Source organism: Amblyraja radiata, chromosome 12 (assembly GCF_010909765.2).
Source record: "Amblyraja radiata isolate CabotCenter1 chromosome 12, sAmbRad1.1.pri, whole genome shotgun sequence".
Classification (NCBI taxonomy): domain Eukaryota; kingdom Metazoa; phylum Chordata; class Chondrichthyes; order Rajiformes; family Rajidae; genus Amblyraja; species Amblyraja radiata.
In genome coordinates, this window is record NC_045967.1 from 4,394,557 (window position 1) to 4,416,424 (window position 21,868).

Consider the following 21,868-nt stretch of genomic DNA (forward strand, 5'->3'; position numbering starts at 1 on the left):
TTTAGGTGGTCATTTAAGATGGCTTGCATGACGCGTGCGATAATGTGCTCGGACGAAGTGCGTAGTTACCAGTCGGAATTATACTCAATGAAGCATTCACATATTATTTCTGCTTCAAATAAAGTCACAAACTAAACAATCACCAATCAAGGCATGATATATCCCAGAATGACATGCAGCAAAATTATAAGACAGTATCTCAACTATTTTTACACATTGCAATTAATGCAATTTCTATTAGTTCTTTCCACTTCTAAACAAAAATGTGGTTGGATTATTCAGCATATGATCAACATGTGTCAATAAATCCTGGGCCATGGTAACATATATGCGTACGTATAGTTGTGAATGTTGCTCATTAAATAACTACAGTACTGATACTCCATATTAAGAGCATTGATTTGCCGTTAAGATGAATTCTGTAATAACGTGTCAACGGTAGCAGTGACAATCGAACACTGGTTTTAATGTTTCACGTGTTCACAATATAATTAATCCATCTTTATAGATTAAAACAAATATTAACATTGGGAATTAAAACATATTTGATTGCATTCCGTTATCAAACATAGTCAATGTTCGCTCTGAAGACAATAGGGTCAGGAAGGGGGGGTGTGTGTGAATCAGTGCGGGGTGAATAGATGGCGGAGGGGTGGTGGGGGGGGGGGGGGGGGGTTAGAAGGCAGTCGGTGCAGAATGGATGGATTGAGGCAGGTGAATTAGTCCGTGTTGGTTGGAGTAAGTAAAATTGTGAGGGGAGAGCACGGGGGATGTCAGTGGTGTTGACTGGGGAGGTTCAGTACGGGATGGATGGGGTAGACAAAAGTGCTAGAGAAACTCAGCGGGTGAGGCAGCATCTATGGAGCGAAGGAAATAGGCAACGTTTCGGGTCGAGACCCTTCTTCAGACTGTTCCCCCCCCCCCCCCATTCTTGAATGGGAGGATCAGTACAGGATGGATGGGGGGGGGGGGGGAATCAGCGCAGGATGAATGGTAGGGGGGGGGGGGGTCAGTACAGTGTGGATTGGAGGGTCTGTGCAGGATGAATGGGGGATCACTACAGGATGAATGAGGGGAAGGTGCAGGGTAAATGGAGGGTAGGTCAGTACGGGATGAATGCGTGGATTAATACAGGATGGATGGGGATCAGTACAGGATGGATGGAGAAGTGCAGGATGGATGGGAAAGGGGTAAGTACAGGGTGAATTGGGGAACCAGTGTTGGATGGGGGGGGGGGGGGGGTGGCAGGATAATTAATGCGAGGTGGATAGGGTGATCAGCGCAGGATGACTAGATTGGGGGGGGGGGGGGCACAGTGGATGTCAGTGAGGACTGAATAGAGGCGGGATTGGGGATCAGTGCGGGATGGAGAGGAGGGGTCCCAGGATAAGGGGGGGGGTGGGTGGAGGGGGCGTACAAGAGAGAGAGAGAGCGAGAGGGGGGGCGAGATGGGGAGGAAGGAAGGTCAGCGCTCCTCGGACAACATTGCCTCGCTGTCTTGACCGTTGGGAACTCCTCGTCACCGTCTCCCTCCTCCGCCAGCCAACAGCAAGGTGCGGGGCCGAGCGGTGCAGTCAAATATCCTATAGCTATAGGATCTATAGTGCAGCTGCTTCAGAAGTGTCGCAGCGAATGACGGGTCCCGCACAGCGGCTCCATCTCCTCCTCCCTGATAGCGGCCGCTGCTTGTAAACCCGCTAACGGCGCTTTAAAGAAAAAAAAACCCGCTTTTTTTTAAAGCGCCATTTGCCGGTTTGCTAGCAGCGGCCCTTATCAGGGCGGGCGGGGGGGGCGGGAGAAGGAGGAGATGGAGCTGCTATCGCTGCCGCTGCTGCCGCTGTTCGGGGCCCGTCATTCGCTGCGACCCTTCGTCACCCCGCACCTAGTATATTTCCCACGCATTCCATCCGTCAAAATGGCGCGTTCCTTTCCTCCAGAGATGCTGCCTGACCCGCAGAGTTATTCCAGTGTTTTGTGTCTATCTTTGGTACAAACCAGTATCTGGTTGCCAAGCCGGGCAAAATGACTCGGTGTTTAGGTTGCCCGGCGGCGCTTTGAGTGGTCAGTGGCACCCGGGCAACCGTTAATTTCGAGCCCTGGACTGGTGATGTCCATGATTCACAGACTTCAAGCCGTTATTGCGTGCAAAGGATATGCAACAAAATACTAAACAGGACTACTTTCATTCACATGGCATTGATGTGTCCCAAATATTATGGTGCCCTGAAATGGGGGGACTATGCATAAACACTGGTGTAATTTTTACATGGTGAAGCCAAAATGTATAAAAATGGCCTATTTAAAAAAACTGACAAAGTGCACTTTAACCACGTGTGATTCTTTTCTATTACAAATGTTAAATTGTGGAGTACAGAGGCAAATAAACAAATGATGGGTCTTTGTCCCAAACATTATGGAGGGCACTGTATTAAAAAATAAGTGAAGGAAGACATGTTAGAAGTTTCTACTACCAATCAGCTTCATATTAACATATCCTAAAAAAATGATTTGGGGGAAAAAGTGTGCGTTTTAAATCTATTTGGAAAATACCTTTTTCTAGAATATGATTTGATTTCAAACTTCCTATTTGAATGTGCACATTTTTTTTTCAGATAGAGGGAACGCAGCTCCCATTTCAATTTCAACTCAGATGGAGCATAAAGAGGTTTGTTCCACTTTTACTCTCAAAGAAATGCATGTCAAATATAGTGGCTTCTCTGTATTTAAGTACTGGATTGAAGTTGCAATTTAATTTATTTTGTCTACCAAGTGATTTTAACACAACAGAATGTGTGCTTTCTTTGGTTTTCAAATACTAATTCCTGCGAAGTAGAATTTTCAATATATTAATTATTTTATTCCCATTCTTGTAAATGTGAATCGCATGCATCCTCTTTTTCTTATGTTCTATGCACTTGTTCAAGTTCGAGTTTACATTTATTGTCATTAAACCCGCATCTGCACTTCCTTCCTTCACCAGAATTAGATTATTTAGTTTAGATATACAGTGTGGAAACAGGCCCTTCGGCCAACTAATTCCATGCCGACCACCCCTGCACTAGTTCTATGTCTGACACACTAAGGGCAATTTACAGAAGCAAATTAATCTACAAACCTGCACGTCTTTGGAATGAGGGGGGAAACCAGAGCACCAGAGAAAACCCACACGGTCACAGGGAGAACGTACAAATTCCGTGCAGACAGAACCCATGGTCAGGAATCCAGGTCTCTGACGTTGTAAGATAGCAACTCTACCGTTCTCTTGCTGTGCCAGCCTAAAGAAGGGCTTGTCTGGGAAGGCCCAGGATCTCTCGCATCCTAAGCGAGAATCATACCCTTTGACCAACAAGTCTACTTGTGGAAGTAGATCAAAAAAAACTTTTTTGTGGTTATCTTAGTAGCTCACCTATTATTAACATCTTTCAGCTTTTGTCCTTTTTTGCACCTTGTTGAGTGCTGTAGTTTTTTAAAAGAAAGTTTGTCTAATGAAGAGAAGTGGAGCTAGTTTTTAAATGAGAATAAATGTAAGAAAGTTGCCAGTGTGTTTTTGTGTAAGAAGGGTCTTGTGAGTAGAGATAATCTGGGAAATTATAGGTTGGTGAGCCACATGTCAGTGGTTAGGAAGCTAATGGAGAGGATTCTTTGGGATAGAATTTACTCTGAACTGGAAATGAATGGGCAAATTAGTGTAAGTCAACCTGGTTTTATCTACTGCAGCCCTTGACTGAGTTTTTTGAGGAGTTGACAAAAATGACTGATGAGGGAAGGGCTGTGCATGTCTACATGGATTTAAGTAAGACTAGACCAAGTGGAACCCGTTGGGTCCCTGTCACACAAGAGGCCTGGTCTCCCAGCGCAATATTCCACCACTCATAGCTCCCAACTGCGCTGACGTGGCAATAACGTAAAAATAAGATCAATGTGAACGCATCTCACTCTCCCTGTTCAGTCCCCTATTCATCTCCATTATCCTCCGTCTCCCCACCCTCCACCAACCCTCCTCTGCTTCCTCCCCTCACCCCTTCTCTTCCCTTCCCCCTCCCCTCCTACATTACCTCGCCATCCCTCTTCCTACCCATATCCTCCTCCATTCCCCCTCATCCCCAGCATTCCACTCCCCTCCTCTTCACCCTCCCTCTTTTCCCTCTCTTCCTCCCCTCCTCCACTCTCTCTCCCTCTCCTTTGGCCTACCCTCAGTCACTCCCTCCCTCCATAGCCCCTCTCCCTCTCTGCTCCCCCACTCGTCACCTGGTTTTTAAAATTGAGTTTTTGTAAATGAGATCCCATTGTGATGTCATTGTGGGGTGGAACACTGCTGACGGGCAGGGCAAGCTTTTAAATTTTTAAAAAAGTTTTAAACGTCATTAACGTACAATACACCATCAAGCTGAACGAAACTTGTTTAATTTAAATCACAGGACAATGGTGAGTAAGGTGGAGCAAATATTGTTGCGCTATCATGTACCGTTTATGTGGAAATATAGGTACAAACCGGGCAAACAAATAGATATAGATACAAGATGAGAGATAGATAGATATCCGAGAGCACTATGGGAAGCTAGATAGGAAATTACATGTGCCCTGGCTGAGATTTATGAGTCAAGTATCATTGAAGGAATCAATAAAAATATATAAGCTTATCGTTAAAGAGAGTGAAGCCAGCGAAGTCAGAATGAAGCAGTCGGCTCTGAACTGGATCTTCACCCGACTGTCTTGGGAGAGGGTTTGTAGAACGTGGAAGAGCTGTTGGAAGAGTGGCCAATGGCGAAGTTGCAGCATGGAAGAGTGACCAATGGCGAAGTTGTTTTTAAAATTCAAGTGTTTTAAAATCTGGAAACTGCCGTTGGAACGTTGGCGTGCCCCTCCCGCCCGGAGTGGCCCATCCTGCTTTGCAAACTGCCGCTGGAGTGCCCTTACCTCCCAGGAGTGGCCCGTCCTGCTTTGCAAACTGCCGTTCGAGCCGCTGGAGTGCCCCTTCCTCCCGAAGTGGCCCGTCTTGCCTTGCGAGTTCATTGTGATGGCACTCAGATTTATTTTTACAAAATGGGTGAGTTTGAAGAAATCGGGCTGTTTTTAAAATTTCAACGATTAATAACTTCGGAAATATAGGTGGAAATGCGACGGGAAGATGTTTATCACCACCACTATAAAAATGTGAGTAGGGTCTGTGAAAATGGGAAGGTTGTGGCCTAGCGTTTGGAAGCAGATAGGAATTAACCAGATTGACACACAGAGGCCACATACACACACAGACACATCGTGGGCACAAACAAGACAAAGACTTTTAGTTATATAGAGATATTTGATAAAGGCCCTCGTGGTAAGCCGATCCAGAAGATTAAGATGCATAGGATACCCGAGACTTGGTTTGGGAACTGGTTTACTCATAGAAGAGGGTTGTGGTGCAGACTGGAAGACTGTGACCAGTGGAGCTCCACAGGGATCTGGGATCTCTGTTTGTGATTGATGTAAATATAGATAGGTTAGTTGGTAAGTTTGCAGACGGCACCAAAATTGGTAGACTTGTGACAGTGAGGAAGGTTGTCAAGAGTATACAGCGAAATACAGATTAGCTACAGATAAAGGCAGAGAAATACAGATTGCGATTAATCCGAGCAACTGAGGTGTTACATTTTGCGAGGTCAAAGGTCTGGGGAAAGCATCTGGTTAATGGTAGGACCCTTAAGAACATGATTTACAGAGGGATCCTGGGGTCCAAATCCATAGCTCCCCGAAAGTGGCAGCACAAGTAGATAGTGGTAAAGAAGGCAAATGGTATCTGCCTTCATTGGTCAGGGGCAAAGTGTATAAGAGTCGGGAAGCCATGTTGCAACATTACAGGACATTTAGTATGTTGCATATAGAGATTTGTGTGCAGTTCTCGGTTGCTCCATTATGGATGTGGAGGCTTTGGTGCAGAAGAAGTTTACTAAACTGTTGCCTGGATTAGAGGATATTTTCTATTGGGAGAGGTTGGGCAAAACGGATTGTTTTCTCTGAAGAATCAGAGGTTGAAGGGAAGACCTGGCAGTATATATGATTATGAGAGAAATAGGTAGGATAGTTAGACTCTTTTCCCCCAGGGTGGAAATACCAGATACTGGAGGGCATAGCTTAACGTAAGAGGGCAAAGTTTAACGAATATGCAGGGCATTTTTTTTTTTTTACAAGAAATGGTGAGTGTTCTGAATGCTGATGGGGGCAGATATGATTGGGGTATTTAGGAGGATTTTGGTTAGGCACAAGTATATGCAGGAATTGAGAAATATGGATCACGTGCAGGCAAAGGAGATTAATTTAACTTAGCATCATGTTTGGCATGGACATTGTGGGCCAGAATGTATTTTCCTATGTAATACGATATTCTCGATGGGAAATTGATCTGCCAACAGGCATAAACCACAAGATACTTGAAATTAAAGTTACGAGTGGAAAGGATTGGGGATGTGCAAAGATTTTCTTGGGGGCATCTCAGTCTACCCCATGACAGAAGGGGGAGGAGTTTTACAGTTTGATAGCCACAGGGGAAAAGGATCTCCTGTGGCGTTCTGTACTACATCTTGGTGGAACTAGTTTGTTGAAGGCACTTCTCAGGTTGACCAGTGTGTCATGGAGGGGGTGAGCTGTAATGTCCAAGATGCTCTGCAGTTTGAGGAGCATCATCCCCTCCAAGACCATCTCCCATGAACCCAACCGCCCCCAGGAGGAAGCCTGACGAGTTTGTTAATCCTGTTGCCGTCCACGGCCTTTGCCCTGCTGCCCCAGCGCACAACGGCGAAGTAGATGGCACTGGCTACCATCGATTGGTAGAACATCTGCAGCATCTTGTAGACATTGAAGGAGCGGAGCCTTTTCAAAAAATACAACCAGCTCTGCCCGTCTTGTACTCCTTGGTAAACTGCACATCCACACCATTGATGGAGACGGGGGACAGGGGTGTTCCTCTACTAAACTTACTTACTTACTGCCTATTATGCCTCCTGGCGTGTAGGGCAGCAACAAAGGTCCTCCTCCACTCCTGTCTGTTCTGGGCTAGCTTCTGGACACTACTCCAGGTCAGGTACATTGTTTTCATTTCTTGTACAGTTTGACACCTGGTGGTTTTGGGTCTCCCTCTTTTCCTTTTCCCTTCCGGTGTCCAGTGCAGGGCTATTCTTGGGATGCTGTCTGGTTCTCTTACATTCATCCTAGCATTTGTCGATAGCCCTGGAAGTCCATCACGCCCAGTAGTGTTAATTCCTTCAGTTGCTGTTTCCGTAACATATTTGTTTTACGAGACAGGGTTGTTAGCCCTGTGCTCAACCCCCAACCTGGAGGACCAGTGGATCGCTCTTCGTCTCGTCTCTACCCTTCGACCTGTCCAGCATGGGAGACCCTAACAGGAGACGAATCTACCGCTGGCATAACTCTCGGGGTCACTGAGACAAACAATGGTCCCTGACCACGACAAGGTTGCACTCCTAAAGCCCACCACTAATTCCTTAGTGTTGTTGGTGTTGAGCTGTAGGTGATTCAGCTAACACCACACAACAAAGTCGTTGACTACACATCTGTATTCAGCTTCCCTCCCCTCACTGATGCAGCCCACAATTGCAAAGTCATCCGAAAACTTCTATAGGTGGCAAGTGTCCGAGTTATATCAGAAATCCGAGGTGCAGATGGTAAAGAGGAAGGGAGCGAGGACCATCCCCTGATGGGCCCCTGTGTTGTTCACTACCATGTCTGAGGCACAGTTCTGTAGCCTGATATATTGTGATTATCCAGTTATCCCGTCAGGTAGTTGGTGATCCAGAACACCAATGGTGCACCCGCCCGCATCTTCGCCAGTTTACTCCATAGTAGTGCAGACCGGATGGTTTTAAAACCATTGGTAAAGTAAAAAAACATGACCCTCACAGTGCTGCCCGGCTTATCCAAGTGAGGATAACGATGGAGCAGGTGGATGATGGCATCCTCAACCCCCATCTTTGTTTGGTAAGAGCATTGTAAGAAAGGTGGATGAACTCAGAGCCTGGATTGACACCTGGAAGTATGATGTTGTGGCGATCAGTGAAACATGGTTGCAGGAGGGCTGTGATTGGAAACTAAATATTCCAGGATTTCGTTGCTTCAGGTGTGATAGAATTGTAGGGGCAAGAGGTGGAGGTGTTGCATTGCTTATCAGGGAAGATATTACAGCAGTGCTTTGGCAGGATAGATTAGAGGGCTCGTCTAGGGAGGCTATTTGGGTGGAACTGAGAAATGGGAAAGGGGTAGCAACACTTATAGGGGTGTATTATAGACCGCCAAATGGGGAGCGAGAATTGGAAGAGCAAATATGTAAGGAGATTGCAGATTTTAGTAGTAAGCACAAGGTAGTGATTGTGGGAGATTTCAATTTTCCACACATAGACTGGGAAACACATTCTGTAAATGGGCTGGATGGGTTGGAGTTTGTAAAATGTGTGCAGGATAGTTTTTTGCAGCAATACATAGAAGTACCTACTAGAGAAGGAGCGGTGCTGGACCTCCTGTTAGGAAATGAGACGGGTCAGGTGGCAGAGGTATGCGTTGGGGAACAGTTCGGGACCAGTGATCACAATACCATTAGTTTCAATATAATTATGGAGAGGGTCAGAACCGGACCTAGGGTTGAGATTTTTGATTGGAGAAAGGCTAACTTTGAGGAGATGCGAAAGGATTTAAAAGGAGTAAATTGGGACATTTTGTTTTATGGGAAAGATGTGGAAGAGAAATGGAGTACATTTAAAGGTGACATTTTAAGAATCTTTATGTCCCTGTTCGGTTGAAAGGAAATAGTAAAAATCGGAAAGAGCCATGGTTTTCAAGGGAAAATGGACACTTGGTTCGGAAAAAGAGGGAGATCTACAATAATTATAGGCAGCATGGAGTAAATGAGGTGCTTGAGGAGTATAAAGAATGTAAAAAGAATCTTAAGAAAGAAATTAGAAAAGCTAAAAGAAGATATGAGGTTGCTTTGGCAAGTAAGGTGAAAGTAAACCCAAAGGGTTTCTACAGCTATATTAATAGCAAAAGGATAACGAGGGATAAAATTGGTCCATTAGAGAGTCAGAGTGGACAGCTATCTGCAGAGCCAAAAGAGATGGGGAAGATATTGAACACTTTCTTTTCTTCGGTATTCACCAAGGAGAAGGATATTGAATTATGTGAGGTAAGGGAAACAAGTAGAGTAGCTATGGAAACTATGAGATTCAAAGAAGAGGAAGTACTGACACTTTTGAGAAATATAAAAGTGGATAAGTCTCCAGGTCCGGACAGGATATTCCCTAGGACATTGAGGGAAGTTAGTGTAGAAATAGCAGGGGCTATGACAGAAATATTTCAAATGTCATTAGAAACGGGAGTAGTGCCGGAGGATTGGCGTACTGCGCATGTTGTTCCATTGTTTAAAAAGGGGTCTAAGAGTAAACCTAGCAATTATAGACCTGTTAGTTTGACGTCAGTGGTGGGCAAATTAATGGAAAGGATACTTAGAGATAATATATATAAGCATCTGGATAAACAGGGTCTGATTAGGAACAGTCAACATGGATTTGTGCCTGGAAGGTCATGTTTGACTAATCTTCTTGAATTTTTTGAAGAGGTTACTCGGGAAATTGATGAGGGTAAAGCAGTGGATGTTGTATATATGGACTTCAGTAAGGCCTTTGACAAGGTTCCTCATGGAAGGTTGGTTAAGAAGGTTCAATGGTTGGGTATTAATGGTGGAGTAGCAAGATGGATTCAACAGTGGCTGAATGGGAGATGCCAGAGAGTAATGGTGGATGGTTGTTTGTCAGGTTGGAGGCCAGTGACTAGTGGGGTGCCACAGGGATCTGTGTTGGGTCCACTGTTGTTTGTCATGTACATCAATGATCTGGATGATGGTGTGGTAAATTGGATTAGTAAGTATGCAGATGACAATAAATTGTATTGTATTGTATTGTATTGTATACGAAGATAGGTGGGGTTGTGGATAATGAAGTAGATTTTCAAAGTCTACAGAGAGATTTATGCCAGTTGGAAGAGTGGACTGAAAGATGGCAGATGGAGTTTAATGCTGATAAGTGTGAGGTGCTACATCTTGGCAGGACAAATCAAAATAGGACGTACATGGTAAATGGTAGGGAATTGAAGAATGCAGGTGAACAGAGGGATCTGGGAATAACTGTGCACAGTTCCCTGAAAGTCGAATCTCATGTAGATAGGGTGGTAAAGAAAGCTTTAGGTGTGCTGGCCTTTATAAATCAGAGCATTGAGTATAGAAGTTGGGATGTAATGTTAAAATTGTACAAGGCATTGGTGAGGCCAATTCTGGAGTATGGGGTACAATTTTGGTCGCCTAATTATAGGAAGGATGTCAACAAAATAGAGAGAGGAGATTTACTAGAATGTTGCCTGGGTTTCAGCAACTAAGTTACAGAGAAAGGTTGAACAAGTTAGGGCTTTATTCTTTGGAGCGCAGAAGGTTAAGGGGGGACTTGATAGAGGTCTTTAAAATGATGAGAGGGATAGACAGAGTTGACGTGGATAAGCTTTTCCCACTGAGAGTAGGGAAGATTCAAACAAGGGGACATGACTTGAGAATTAAGGGACAGAAGTTTAGGGGTAACATGAGGGGGAACTTCTTTACTCAGAGAGTGGTGGCTGTGTGGAATGAGCTTCCAGAGAAGGTGGTGGAGGCAGGTTCGTTTTTATCATTTAAAAATAAATTGGATAGTTATATGGACGGGAAAGGAATGGAGGGTTATGGTCTGAGCGCAGGTATATGGGACTAGGGGAGAATACGTGTTCGGCACGGACTAGAAGGGTCGAGATGGCCTGTTTCCGTGCTGTAATTGTTATATGGTTATATGGTTATAAGCAAACTGCATGGGTCCAGGTAGGGTTCCTGTTCTATACTGATATACTGTTCTATGTTCTGTGTAAACCATGAACATAGTTTATATAATTATCTTTCGAGATTCAATTTTTCTAAATATAGGGCAGTGCAGTCGTAGAGTTGCTGCCTCACATCACTTGAGTCCCACGTCCGATCCTGACCACAGGTGCTGTCCGTGTGGAGTTTCTACGTTCTCCCAATGATTACTTGAGTTTCCTTCAGGTGCTCCGGTTTTCTCCCACGTCCCAAAGACGTGCGGATTTGCAGGTTAATTGATCCCTGTAATTGTCCCCAGTGTAAGTGAGTGGATGAGAAACTGGGATAACATAGAACTGATCAATGGTTGGCATGGACTTGATGAGCCGAAGGGCCTGTTTCCATGTTGTATCTCTAAACTGAAACTAAATCCAGAATGCAGGTGGCAGGAAAGTCCTACCTACATTTTCAATTATGATCCATTTTGGATACTGGAGGATCGGGTCCATTTTTCTTTCATCTGAGCCTTGTTTTATTATAAATATAGAATGTTGGGTGGCACAGTGTGTTTAGTGTTTAGAATAGCGTTGGTGTATTGTCGAATCGCTTGTCGCCGTGGACTCGGGAGGCTGAATGGCCTGTTTCCACGGTGTATCTCAAGTCTAAAATCAACTTGAGGCTGATTATAGAGTTGTAGTTGAAATGAAGTGAATCTTTCAAAACTGAGTCCCAATGTGCAGAGTGAAAGAAAAACTTCCATTGGGAACATTTCTCATTTTAGAATATGAAATGCAAATGGTAATCTATCTTCCTGTATTTTGTTCAGTGCATTATTGTTTTGAAAGAATAGAAAACACAATGTGAAATGTTCCCAACCCGGGACAAATAATTTTCCTCCTTTCCTTCTTCGTTGCTCTGGAAATGGGTTCATTTTGGAAGAGTGAAACCAGGTCAAATTATAAAAATTGAGTGCCAAATATGGATAATATACATGGGTGGTAACTTTTGGGAAATGGTTGTAACTGCCAATAATTTTATTGCGAGTAGCTGAAAACCAGCTGTTAATGTTGTTGCAAATTACTGCAAACAAGCAGAATTTATTTATTCAGCTTGTAATAAATACATTCAATTTGAAGTCAGAACTTGCTGTTATTATTTTGGTGGATGGGAACTATTTACATAGTTCATTCAACCAGTATCTACCATAGGATAAATAATTGATATGCTGTGTGTGCTTGATTTTTTTAAATTTTGATGGATATGGAGAGGGAATAAAAATCGGAATGCATTGTTCTGGTATGATGTATCCTGCGGTAGCATTTCCACTTGTGTATCCAGTAAAATAAATTGAATGAGAAATTGACCTTGAATAACATCACCCTGCAGGATGATGTTTGAGGAGATAATTTATAACAGTTTCAAGTTAAGAGGCCCTTAGTTGAAAGAAAAGCTAGGAACATGCCATCATTGGAGAAAAAAGCTGGAATGTCAACAAGTAATCAGGAGGATTTATTTTGGGGTCAGTAACATCAGAGTGGCACAGACTGGGGTTTGGGATCATCACAGGCTGTACCATCTCTGTGATCCTTTTTGCCTTGGCGATGAACATGATCGTCAAGTCTGCTGAGCCAGAGTGCCGGGGCCCTCGGACCAAGTCAGGAATGCGCCAACCACCAATCAGAGCCTTCATGGACGACCTGACTGTCACCACTGAGTCAGTGCCAGGATGCAGGTGGATCCTGCAGGGGTTGGAGAAACTGATTGGATGGGCAAGGATGAGGTTTAAGCCAGGAAAATCAAGGTCACTGGTGCTGAAGAAGGGCAAAGTCATGGACAGGTTCCGCTTCAGCATCGAAGGGACATCAATCCCAACTGTCTCCGAAAGGCCAGTGAAGAGTCTTGGCAAGGTGTTTAACAGCAGCCTGAAGGATACAGCATCTGTCCAGGCAACCTGTCAGGAGCTGGAGAGCTGGTTGAGAGCAGTGGACCGGTCGGGGCTTCCCGGCCAGTTGAAGGCATGGATTTACCAGCATGGTATCCTGCCAAGGATACTCTGGCCACTGCTTGTCTACGAGGTCCCAATATCCATCGTAGAGAGATTGGAGAGGAAAGTCAGTAGCTTTCTCAGAAGGTGGCTGGGACTGCCCAGGAGCCTTAGCAGCATCGCCCTTTACGGAAATAACACCAAGCTCCAGCTGCCCCTGAAGTCCCTGGAGGAGGAGTCCAAGGTGACTCAGGCCAGAGAGGTGATGCTGTACAGGGACTCCAGCGACCCCAAGGTGGCTCAAGCAGGGGTGGAGGTGAAAACTGGGAGGAAGTGGAGAGCCGGCGAAGCCGTGCTGCAAGCATAGTCCCGGATACGCCACAGAGTCCTGGTGGGAGCAGTGACTCGGGGAAGAGCAGGCCTGGGAATCTTCCCATCTCTCCAGTTTGACAAGGCCAAGGGGAAGGAGAGGCGCAGGCTGGTCCAGGAGGAAGTGAGGGCAGTGGTGGAGGAGGAGAGGTGTACCAGAGCAGTTGGATTGAGGCAGCAGGGAGCCTGGACAAGGTGGGAGCAGGCCATGGACCGAAAAGTCACATGGACTGAGCTCTGGCAGGCTGAACCACAGCGCATCAAGTTCCTGGTCCAGGCAGTGTATGATGTCCTGCCCAGCCCATCGAACCTCTTCATCTGGGGCAAAGCGGAATCTCCAGATTGCCCGCAATGTTCAGACGTTGGAACACATCCTGAGCTGTTGCCCAAAGTCTCTTGGGCAGGGCCGGTACACATGACGTCACGACCAGGTTCTCAAACCCATTGCAGAAGCCATCGGCATGGGAATCAGCAGCTGCAGACAAGAACGCCCCACCACCCAGATGATCACCTTCGTGAAGGCCGGAGTGCAGCTGCCAAGAACCACAGCAGCCAGGAATCCGTCAGGAATCCTGGCGACTGCGCAGGACTGGCAGCTTTCCGTAGACCTGGTGAAGCAGCTGAAGTTCCCACAGCACATTGCCACGACCACCCTGAGGCCAGATATCCTCCTGGTCTCAGAGGCGACCAAAAACATCGTCTTGTTGGAACTGACAGTGCCGTGGGAGGACCGTCTGGAGGGGGCCCACGAGAGGAAGATGGCCAAATATGAAGAACTGGTCATAGACTGCCGCAAGCAGGGCTGGAAGGCAAGGTGTATGCCCATCGAGGTTGGCTGCAGAGGGTTTGCAGGGCAATCGCTCTACAAAGCCTTGAGTGCACTGGGCATAAACGGAGTGGCGAGGAGAAAGGCCATCAAGAACACCACAGAGGCAGCGGAGAAGGCCTCGAAATGGCTCTGAATCAGGAGAGGAGGTCCACGGGGAGGAGCGAATGCCACCTGAACACAAGACGTGGTCTGGGCAATACTTCCTATTTTATTTCTGGAGGTGAATATCATGCCTGAAATATGAACAAAATCCTTTTATTTATTTATGAGCAGCATTTGTACATTTGCATTGAATATTTCTATTTTGGTCATTATATGCATCCATCTTCTGTCCTCATTGGAAGTGTATTTAAGATCCATTTGATGAGTCAAATGGAAACATTATCATTCTTGATATTTTGCCCAGAATTTAACTGGCACCTTTCCCTGTTTTGTAAAAACATGATATTTCAACATTATATTAAAAGTTAATTATACATAATTACTTCTGAAATGCATACATAAAGCTTTTTTTTTTTTTTAACTAGGGCAACTCTAAGTTTTAATCTTAGAAAGTCCACGTTAGTTCATTTTAGTTTCCTTGTGATGAAGTATTTACGTCTAAATTTGATGGTTCCTTTTTATTTAAAGGTCTCCAGCCGAAAATCAAAGTCTTCGGGATCATCCCACTCAAGAAGGTGAGTATTTTAAAAGTTAAGTGAGTATAGGTTTATTGTTGTCACATTACTGATACACAGTGAAACTTGTTTTCATGTTATCCAGTCAAATCATACCGTACATCAGCATAATCAAACCATACACAAGTACAACAGATGATACAAAGAAAAATAGTGAGTACAGAATATAGTACTACAGCATTATATAGTTAGAGCTAAAGAGAGACTGCAGATTCAAGAACAATGCAATGGCAGCTAAGAGAGATCGGTGACTATACCCGTAGCTTATAAGAGGTCCACTCAGCATCTTGATAACACGGGAGAAGAAGCTGCTTCTGAATCCGGTCGATTATGCTTTTGTCTTCTGCCTGATGGGAGAGCAGAAAAGAGGGAATAGCGGGTTTAAGTGGTCCTTGACCTGAAGCCTGAGCTTCAAACGCTGCGGCACATCAGGGGCGGGGAGATTTACTTGGACGCTTTTGGATGCTTCCAATTTGATCTGTGGTCATAAGAAGGGTGTGACTGCAAGTGAGCAGGCAGGGGAATAAAGATAGAGGAATTGTTAGAGGAGCCTCAGCCCATGAGCTTGCAAAGTAGGTCTGAGATTCTGTGTTCCCTACACACACGCAGGGGCTGTGGGAAGTTTGAACACCTAACCATGGCACCGAGAGAGGGAAACGATATGTTGTTGTCATTGGGGATAGTATAGTCAGGGGAATAGACACTATTCTCTGTCACGAGGATCGAGAATACCAAAGGCTGTGTTGCCTGCCCCGTGCCTGGGTTCGGGACATCTCGTCTGACCACAAATTCACACCCACTTGGTTCTTGGTCCTCCAAAATATTTCAAATGGAATTTAAACTGGAGGTGGTGAAGGGAGGGCTTAAGCCAGAAAGGGTTATTGGGAAGAAAGAGCTACTTTGAATTTAGTTGCATCTGGTTGGGTAACTATAGTTGGGTGGAGATTATTCCATGCTTTAATTGTGCGGGGGAAGAACGAATTGCTGTATACATCTGTCTTTGTAGCTGGGATCACAAATTGGGTCGAATGCCTTCGTCTGCTCCTAATTGGTTTGGGTTTGGTGTAGGTCTTGTAGTCTATGTCGAGCTGACCATTTAACATTTTGTAAAAACAGGTCAAACGGTGAACTTCTCCCACACCAATCTTTATGCCACGCGTTCTACTTTATAATCTTCTCGATCCTATGACAATTTGCTCCTGCCTTGGGTAGCAATCCAGAAATTATTACTATTTTCATTACTTTTCAATTTAGTCCCTACCTGCTCGAATTTCATTAGCAGAACTTTTCTAAGTTCTACCAACTTCATTTGTACTCACATGGACCATGATGACTGGATCTAACCCTCCCACTAGGGAAAAGGCAATTCTGGATTTGGTGTTGTGTAAAGAACGGGGTTTGATTAGGGAGCTTAAGAGGTAGTGACCATAATATGATAAAATCCAACCTGCAGTGAGAGGAAGAAGATGAAATATGATGTGTTGGTATTTCTGTTGAGTAAAGGTAACTACAGAGGCATGAGGGAGGAGCTGGCTAAAGTTGTTTGGAAAGGGACCCCAGCAGTGTAGCAGCAATGGCAGAAATTTCTGGGAGTAATTCAGACGCAGGATCTTTTCAACACAAGGAGGATGAAGGGTTCTAAGGGGAGAAGGAAGCGACCGTAGCTGACAAGGGAAGTCAAGAACAGCATAAATCTAAAAGAGAAGGCATATAATATTGCGAAGATTAGTGGGAAGCTAGAGGATTGGGAACATTTTAACACCAACAGAAGGTAACTAAAAAGCCAATAAGAGGAGAAACGATGAGATGTGTAGGTAAGCTTGCCAATAATATAAAAGAGGATAGCAAAAGTTCCTTCAGATATTTAAATAGTAGCAGGGAGGTACGAGTGGACATTGAACCACTGGAAAATTATGCTGGAGAAGAGATAATGGGGAATAAAGAAATGGCAGATAAATTGAATACGTTTTTGCATCAGTCTTCACAGAGAATGAGGCAGAAGTTAGTGGAGTAGCTATTACTAAGGAGCTATTACTAAGGTGCTTGGGAAGCTTAAAAATCTGAAGATGGATGTCACCTGGACCAGGTGGACTACACTCCAGGGTTCTGAGGTGGCATTAGAGATTGTGGAGGCATTAGTGGTGATCTTTCACCAGTCGGGAGTGGTCCGAAAGGACTGGAAAATTATGTATGTTACTCTGCTGTTCAAGAAGAAAGCGAAGCAAAAGAAGAAAAACTGTAGGCCAGTTATCAGAAGACATTTGATAAAGTTCTGCATTTGATAAAATTGTAGGCCAGTTTTCAGACCTTTGATAAAGTTCTGCACGCAAGACTGCTAAACAAGTTGAGAGCCCAAGGTATTAGAGGGAAGATACTACCATGTATAGAAGGTTTGCTGAATTGCAGAAGGCAAAGAGTGGGAATAAAGGGGGTAATTTCTGGTTGGCTGCCAGTGACTAATGGTGTTCCGCAGGATCATTGTTGGGGCTGCTACTCTTCAAATTGTATATCAATGATTTGGATGAGTGAATTGATGGCTATGTGGCCAAGTTTGCAGATGATAGGAAGGTAGGTGGAGGGGCAGGTAGTGTTGAAGAAGCAGAGATTCTGGAGAAGGACTTGGACAGTTTGGGAGAGTGGGCAAAGAAGTGGTAGATGGAAGACATAGTAAATCGGAGGTGCAAAGGGACTTGGGAGAACTGGTGCAGGATTCTTTGCAGGTTGATTTGGTAGCAAGGACAGCAAATGCAATGTTAACATTTATTTTGAGAGCATTAGAATATAAAAACGGGTATAATGTTGAGGGTTTATAAGGCACTGGTCAGACTGCAATTGGAATACTGTGGCAGCAAGATGGCTGTTCTCTCTCTGTCTTCAGTTTTTGCAGTAGAAACATTATGGGTATATTCTTCCGTCTGAAGAAGGGTCTCGACCCGAAACATTGCCTATTTCCTTTGCTCCATAGATGCTGCCTCACCGCTGAGTTTCTCCAGCATTTTTGTCTACCTAATAACTTGGTACTGTTTTAAATGGTGGCCTAGCATTACTTGTTCAACAAAGAATGTAGAAGAGCATGCCAGGACGTATTTAAAAATTGAGGAAGTGCCAGCATGATGCTGGTGTAGTACAAGAGTACAGCTTTGCTAATGGCAAAAATAGCATGCGCAGATAGTGCTAAGTGATTTTACAATCTTCAGATTAGATTGAAACTGCAATCCTACCACATAGTAAACCTATGCAAATCAGCTAAGGACAGGTTGATTGAGACTTGTTCAATAAGCAATGTCTACTTTTTAAAATAAAGAACCGTTGCTTTTACGAGATCTTAGGACTGCCCAACAAAAGTAAGTATCTTGGCAGATGTTAGAAAGGTTAATAATGGCATATTCAGTGCCATATTCATTGTGGTTTCTGGTGGTTTTACATTATGTGGAAATACTGGCATCTCATATGCTAACCAAAGTGGCAGTGCCGAAATGTTGTAATTTACATTCCAGTGATCCATGGTGCCATTATGCTTCTGATGGTGAATGATTTTACAAACCTTGAACATAGTGTTTAATTTTCTTTTGATTGCAGGAAACCCTCATTTGTGACAAAGCACATTGTGTCAGATGATGAAACATCAAATGAGACTGCTTCTGGCTGCGAGAAACTGACTTCAAATATTGAGGACACGGATAATTTAGATGTGAATTGTCTGCCTAAAGGTACACATTTCTCTTAAATATTTAGGAAACATTATCTAAATACAAATGTGCACTTTTGTAACTCAATACAAGTGTGAGAAAGATAATAATAATTTGATAACTATTAAACGTTAGCTATTCCATAAATCAGTTTTGAACCATTAACATTTGACTTCTACCTTGTTAAGTCTAGGAGACAGCTTTCAAACACCTCATACCTATTCCTTGACCATGACCCCACCACCTAATACCAGGTTCCTGTCTCCCACACCATCAGAAGTTCTAAATACTTCAGAAGATCTCCCCACCACAAGTTCTTATGGTCCACCAACCCCATGTACTGATCATTTCAATCTCCCACCCAAGATTCACGAACAGGACTGGCAGGCCCATTGTTTTAGACTGCTTTTGCCTCATTGAATTCATCTCCTCGTATCTTGACTCAATCTTGCCTTCCAGAGCCCACCACCTAATTTTCTCCATGAATGTCTAGTCCTCATACACTTCCATGCCCCATTAAGAAGGCCTCAGCTCCCTGTTTCTTTCCAGAACATAGATCCAAATGGTTCCCCTTCTCCTTTGCTTAGCTGAACTTGTGCTTACCCTGAAAACTTCTTTTGACTGCTTCATTTTTTACAAAATAGTGTAGACATGGATATTTGCATGGTTTTCAACTTCCCCGGCATCTTTGAGTATGTGAATACCCTCACCCGCATCTCCCATCTCCCATTTCCGGCATATCTGCTCACATCTTGCTTCCATCCCTAGACAGAATAGGGATAGAATCCAGTTTGCAGAACTGCCAAGTTGTACGGATTTTTCGTAATTTGTACGGAAATGCGATCAGATTACGGATGTACAGATTTGCTTTGTAAAATATGGATTTTTTTTTAAAATCAGTCCGACTTCCTGTTTCATCTTGCTGCTTATAAAAAGTCATACTGTACCTCCAAAAATTATAGCATATTAAATCTATTAGTATTTTAAATTTCAAGATCTGGAAGCTTTGATCGGCCTGTCCCGCTCCAGGTTTAAACAGCGCTGTCAGTTTAAGCTGGGGCGCTATTGCCTTTACACATAGTGCAATGGCCACAGTGCTATGGGTCACAGGTTGTTAGGGGAGGGAGAGGGAGGGAGGACAGGAATAAAAGAGGGAGGGAGATAAAGGAAGGAGAGAGGGAAGGTGGGAGGGAAAGAGGAAGGGAAAGAGGGAGAGAGCATGAGAGGGAGGGAAAGAGGAAGGAGGGAGAGAGCGAGGGAGGGAGAGAGGCTTCCAAAATGGCTTCTACATCATCATCTGGTGCTAAAAGCAGGAAGCAGCCATTCGAACAGCAGTATACAAAGAGATGGCAATGAATGCACTGTCAAGTAAGGTGTGTAGAAATATCAATTGGTAGCAAAGTTATGCATTCTTGTACTCTTACACGGGTATGACTGCACATAAAAAATAACACTTTTTTTTTCAGCAAAATGGCACCGCATTAAAATACCGATTTCCTCAGCAAAATACTGATTTTCGGTACTAGAATACTGAAATGCTCTGACAAAACTTGGCAGCTCTGAGTTTGTCTTTGCTTTCACCCCACCAGCCTTTGCATCCAACATATTCTTGGAAATTTCTGCCAGCTACAGTGTATTCCCACCACTTTCGCATCTTCCTCTTCCCAACCCTTTTAATTTCTGCAGGGCCACTCTCTCGTTTGTTCATTCCTCCCACACGGTGCAGCGATTCTCCCTATACTTCCACCCTCATCAAAATCTGGGGATCCAAACATCCCTTCCAGGTGAGCCAGAGATTCACCTGCACCTCCTCCAACTCGTTTATTGCATTAGGTGCTCTTGACATGGCCACCTCTACATCTGTGAGACAAATTGCAAACTAGGTGATTGCTTTGCCGTGCACTTGCACTCTCTGTCATGGTCATTTGGAGCTTCTGGTTGCTTACTATTTCAATTCCCCTCCCATTCTCACCCTGACTAACTGCCAGGGTGAGGTCAAACTCAATTTTGCCTCGGTAATCTGCAACCCGACTACATGAACATTGAATTCTCCATTTTCAGATAATTTGTCCCCCCTCGGTCCCTCTATCCAACCAATTTTTATTCTCCACAAACACCATGCCCTCTCCCAAATTACTTCCTATCCCTAACCCCCACAGTTTCCATCTGCCCCCTTACACTATTTTATTCGCTCCATATTCTACTGTCATTTCCCATCAGGTTGTGTCATCTTTAGCTCTTGCTAACTATTAATCATGTCCCAGCCTCTGTTATCTCCACCCTTCTTTTCCATCTGATCCCATCAACTGTCCACCCCTCCTCGTCTGGATCTTGTTCAACATCCCCTTATCCCTTTATACTGACTATCTCCCCTCCACTCTCAATCCAGAGGGTTGTGTCTCGAACCGAAATGTTCAATGTCAATTTCCTTCCGCTGATGCCGCCTAACACACTTGAGTTCCTGCAGCAATTTGTTTTTGCCCCAGATTCCAGCATCTGCAGTTTTTTGTGCCTCCAATCTAATTTGAATCTCCGGCATTGAAAATTGTAGAACATTACAAGGGGCTCTTTTAAAACTGAGCACTGAGGAGTAATGTAATATTAGTTATATTATAATTTTGCAGAATAGGTAACAAAATTGTTTTCCAAATAGCCGTTTGAGGTATGGCTTTTAAGGCTTGTAGAACCAGAAGCATTAATCTGTGGTGGAGTAGGTGTCATGCAAAATCACTTTGGGTTAAGATTCTGATTTGAATGGTGCCTCAAGGGAGACTTTGGCCCGACTATTCTCCACAGGATGTGGAGAACCTCAAAAGCATAGTCCAATGTGGGTTCCTCTTGGCCCACTCTGTGTAGCCAACACTGATATCTGGCTTGGAGAAACTCATCAGCTCTTCCAATCTCCTGTTAACTTATAGCTTTAAGTGGTATTAGAGATTGTTCATTTTTAGACATGTTTAATTTAAATTCTATACGTAAAATATCACTCTTTCAGGCACGGTAGTTGTACAGCCTGAACCTGTATGTGATGAAGATAAAGATAACTTTCGAGGACCTGAATTTAGAACCAAAAATCCTAAGAACAAAATGGAAACAACAAAGAAACGTGGAGGTAGACCAAATATTACCTTTATCTGATAAACTTCCAATGACATTGCAATTTTCTCTGAACATTTGAGTCGCATATTGAAATTGTTTTGGGTCTAGTCTGGCTAGAGGAATGGTTTTGATTTTACATAGTACAACAAGGTTTAAATTTTTTAAGAAAATTAGAACCTGAGATTGTGGTGCTGGGCAAGAATTGGCCATCCAATCACCCAACTCATTTAACTGAGTTCATGACTGTTTAGTAATGAGTCTTCAGATAGGACTGAAGGAGTAGGTTCTGCCTTGTTTCTCTGCCTTGTTTGTTCTGCCTTGGTTCTATATCCTTTTAAAACATTATCCAGCAATAACCATGAA

The 21,868-nt window shown here is 44.0% G+C and overlaps 1 protein-coding gene across 8 annotated transcripts in view; it reads left to right on the forward strand.

Moving 5' to 3' along the window:
- The window catches only part of atrx (ATRX chromatin remodeler), a 246,827-nt gene that overhangs the window by 43,772 nt on the left and 181,187 nt on the right, over positions 1-21,868 (forward strand). For 7 of the 8 annotated variants that reach the window (XM_033030134.1, XM_033030129.1, XM_033030127.1 and 4 more), the window contains 4 exons: positions 2,613-2,665; positions 14,671-14,717; positions 18,297-18,427; positions 21,402-21,518. In XM_033030134.1, coding sequence (XP_032886025.1) covers positions 2,651-2,665; positions 14,671-14,717; positions 18,297-18,427; positions 21,402-21,518 — 310 coding nt within the window. In that variant the 5' untranslated portion in view covers positions 2,613-2,650. The remainder of the gene's footprint in view (positions 1-2,612; positions 2,666-14,670; positions 14,718-18,296; positions 18,428-21,401; positions 21,519-21,868) is intronic. The other variant, XM_033030133.1, reaches the window with a different exon arrangement.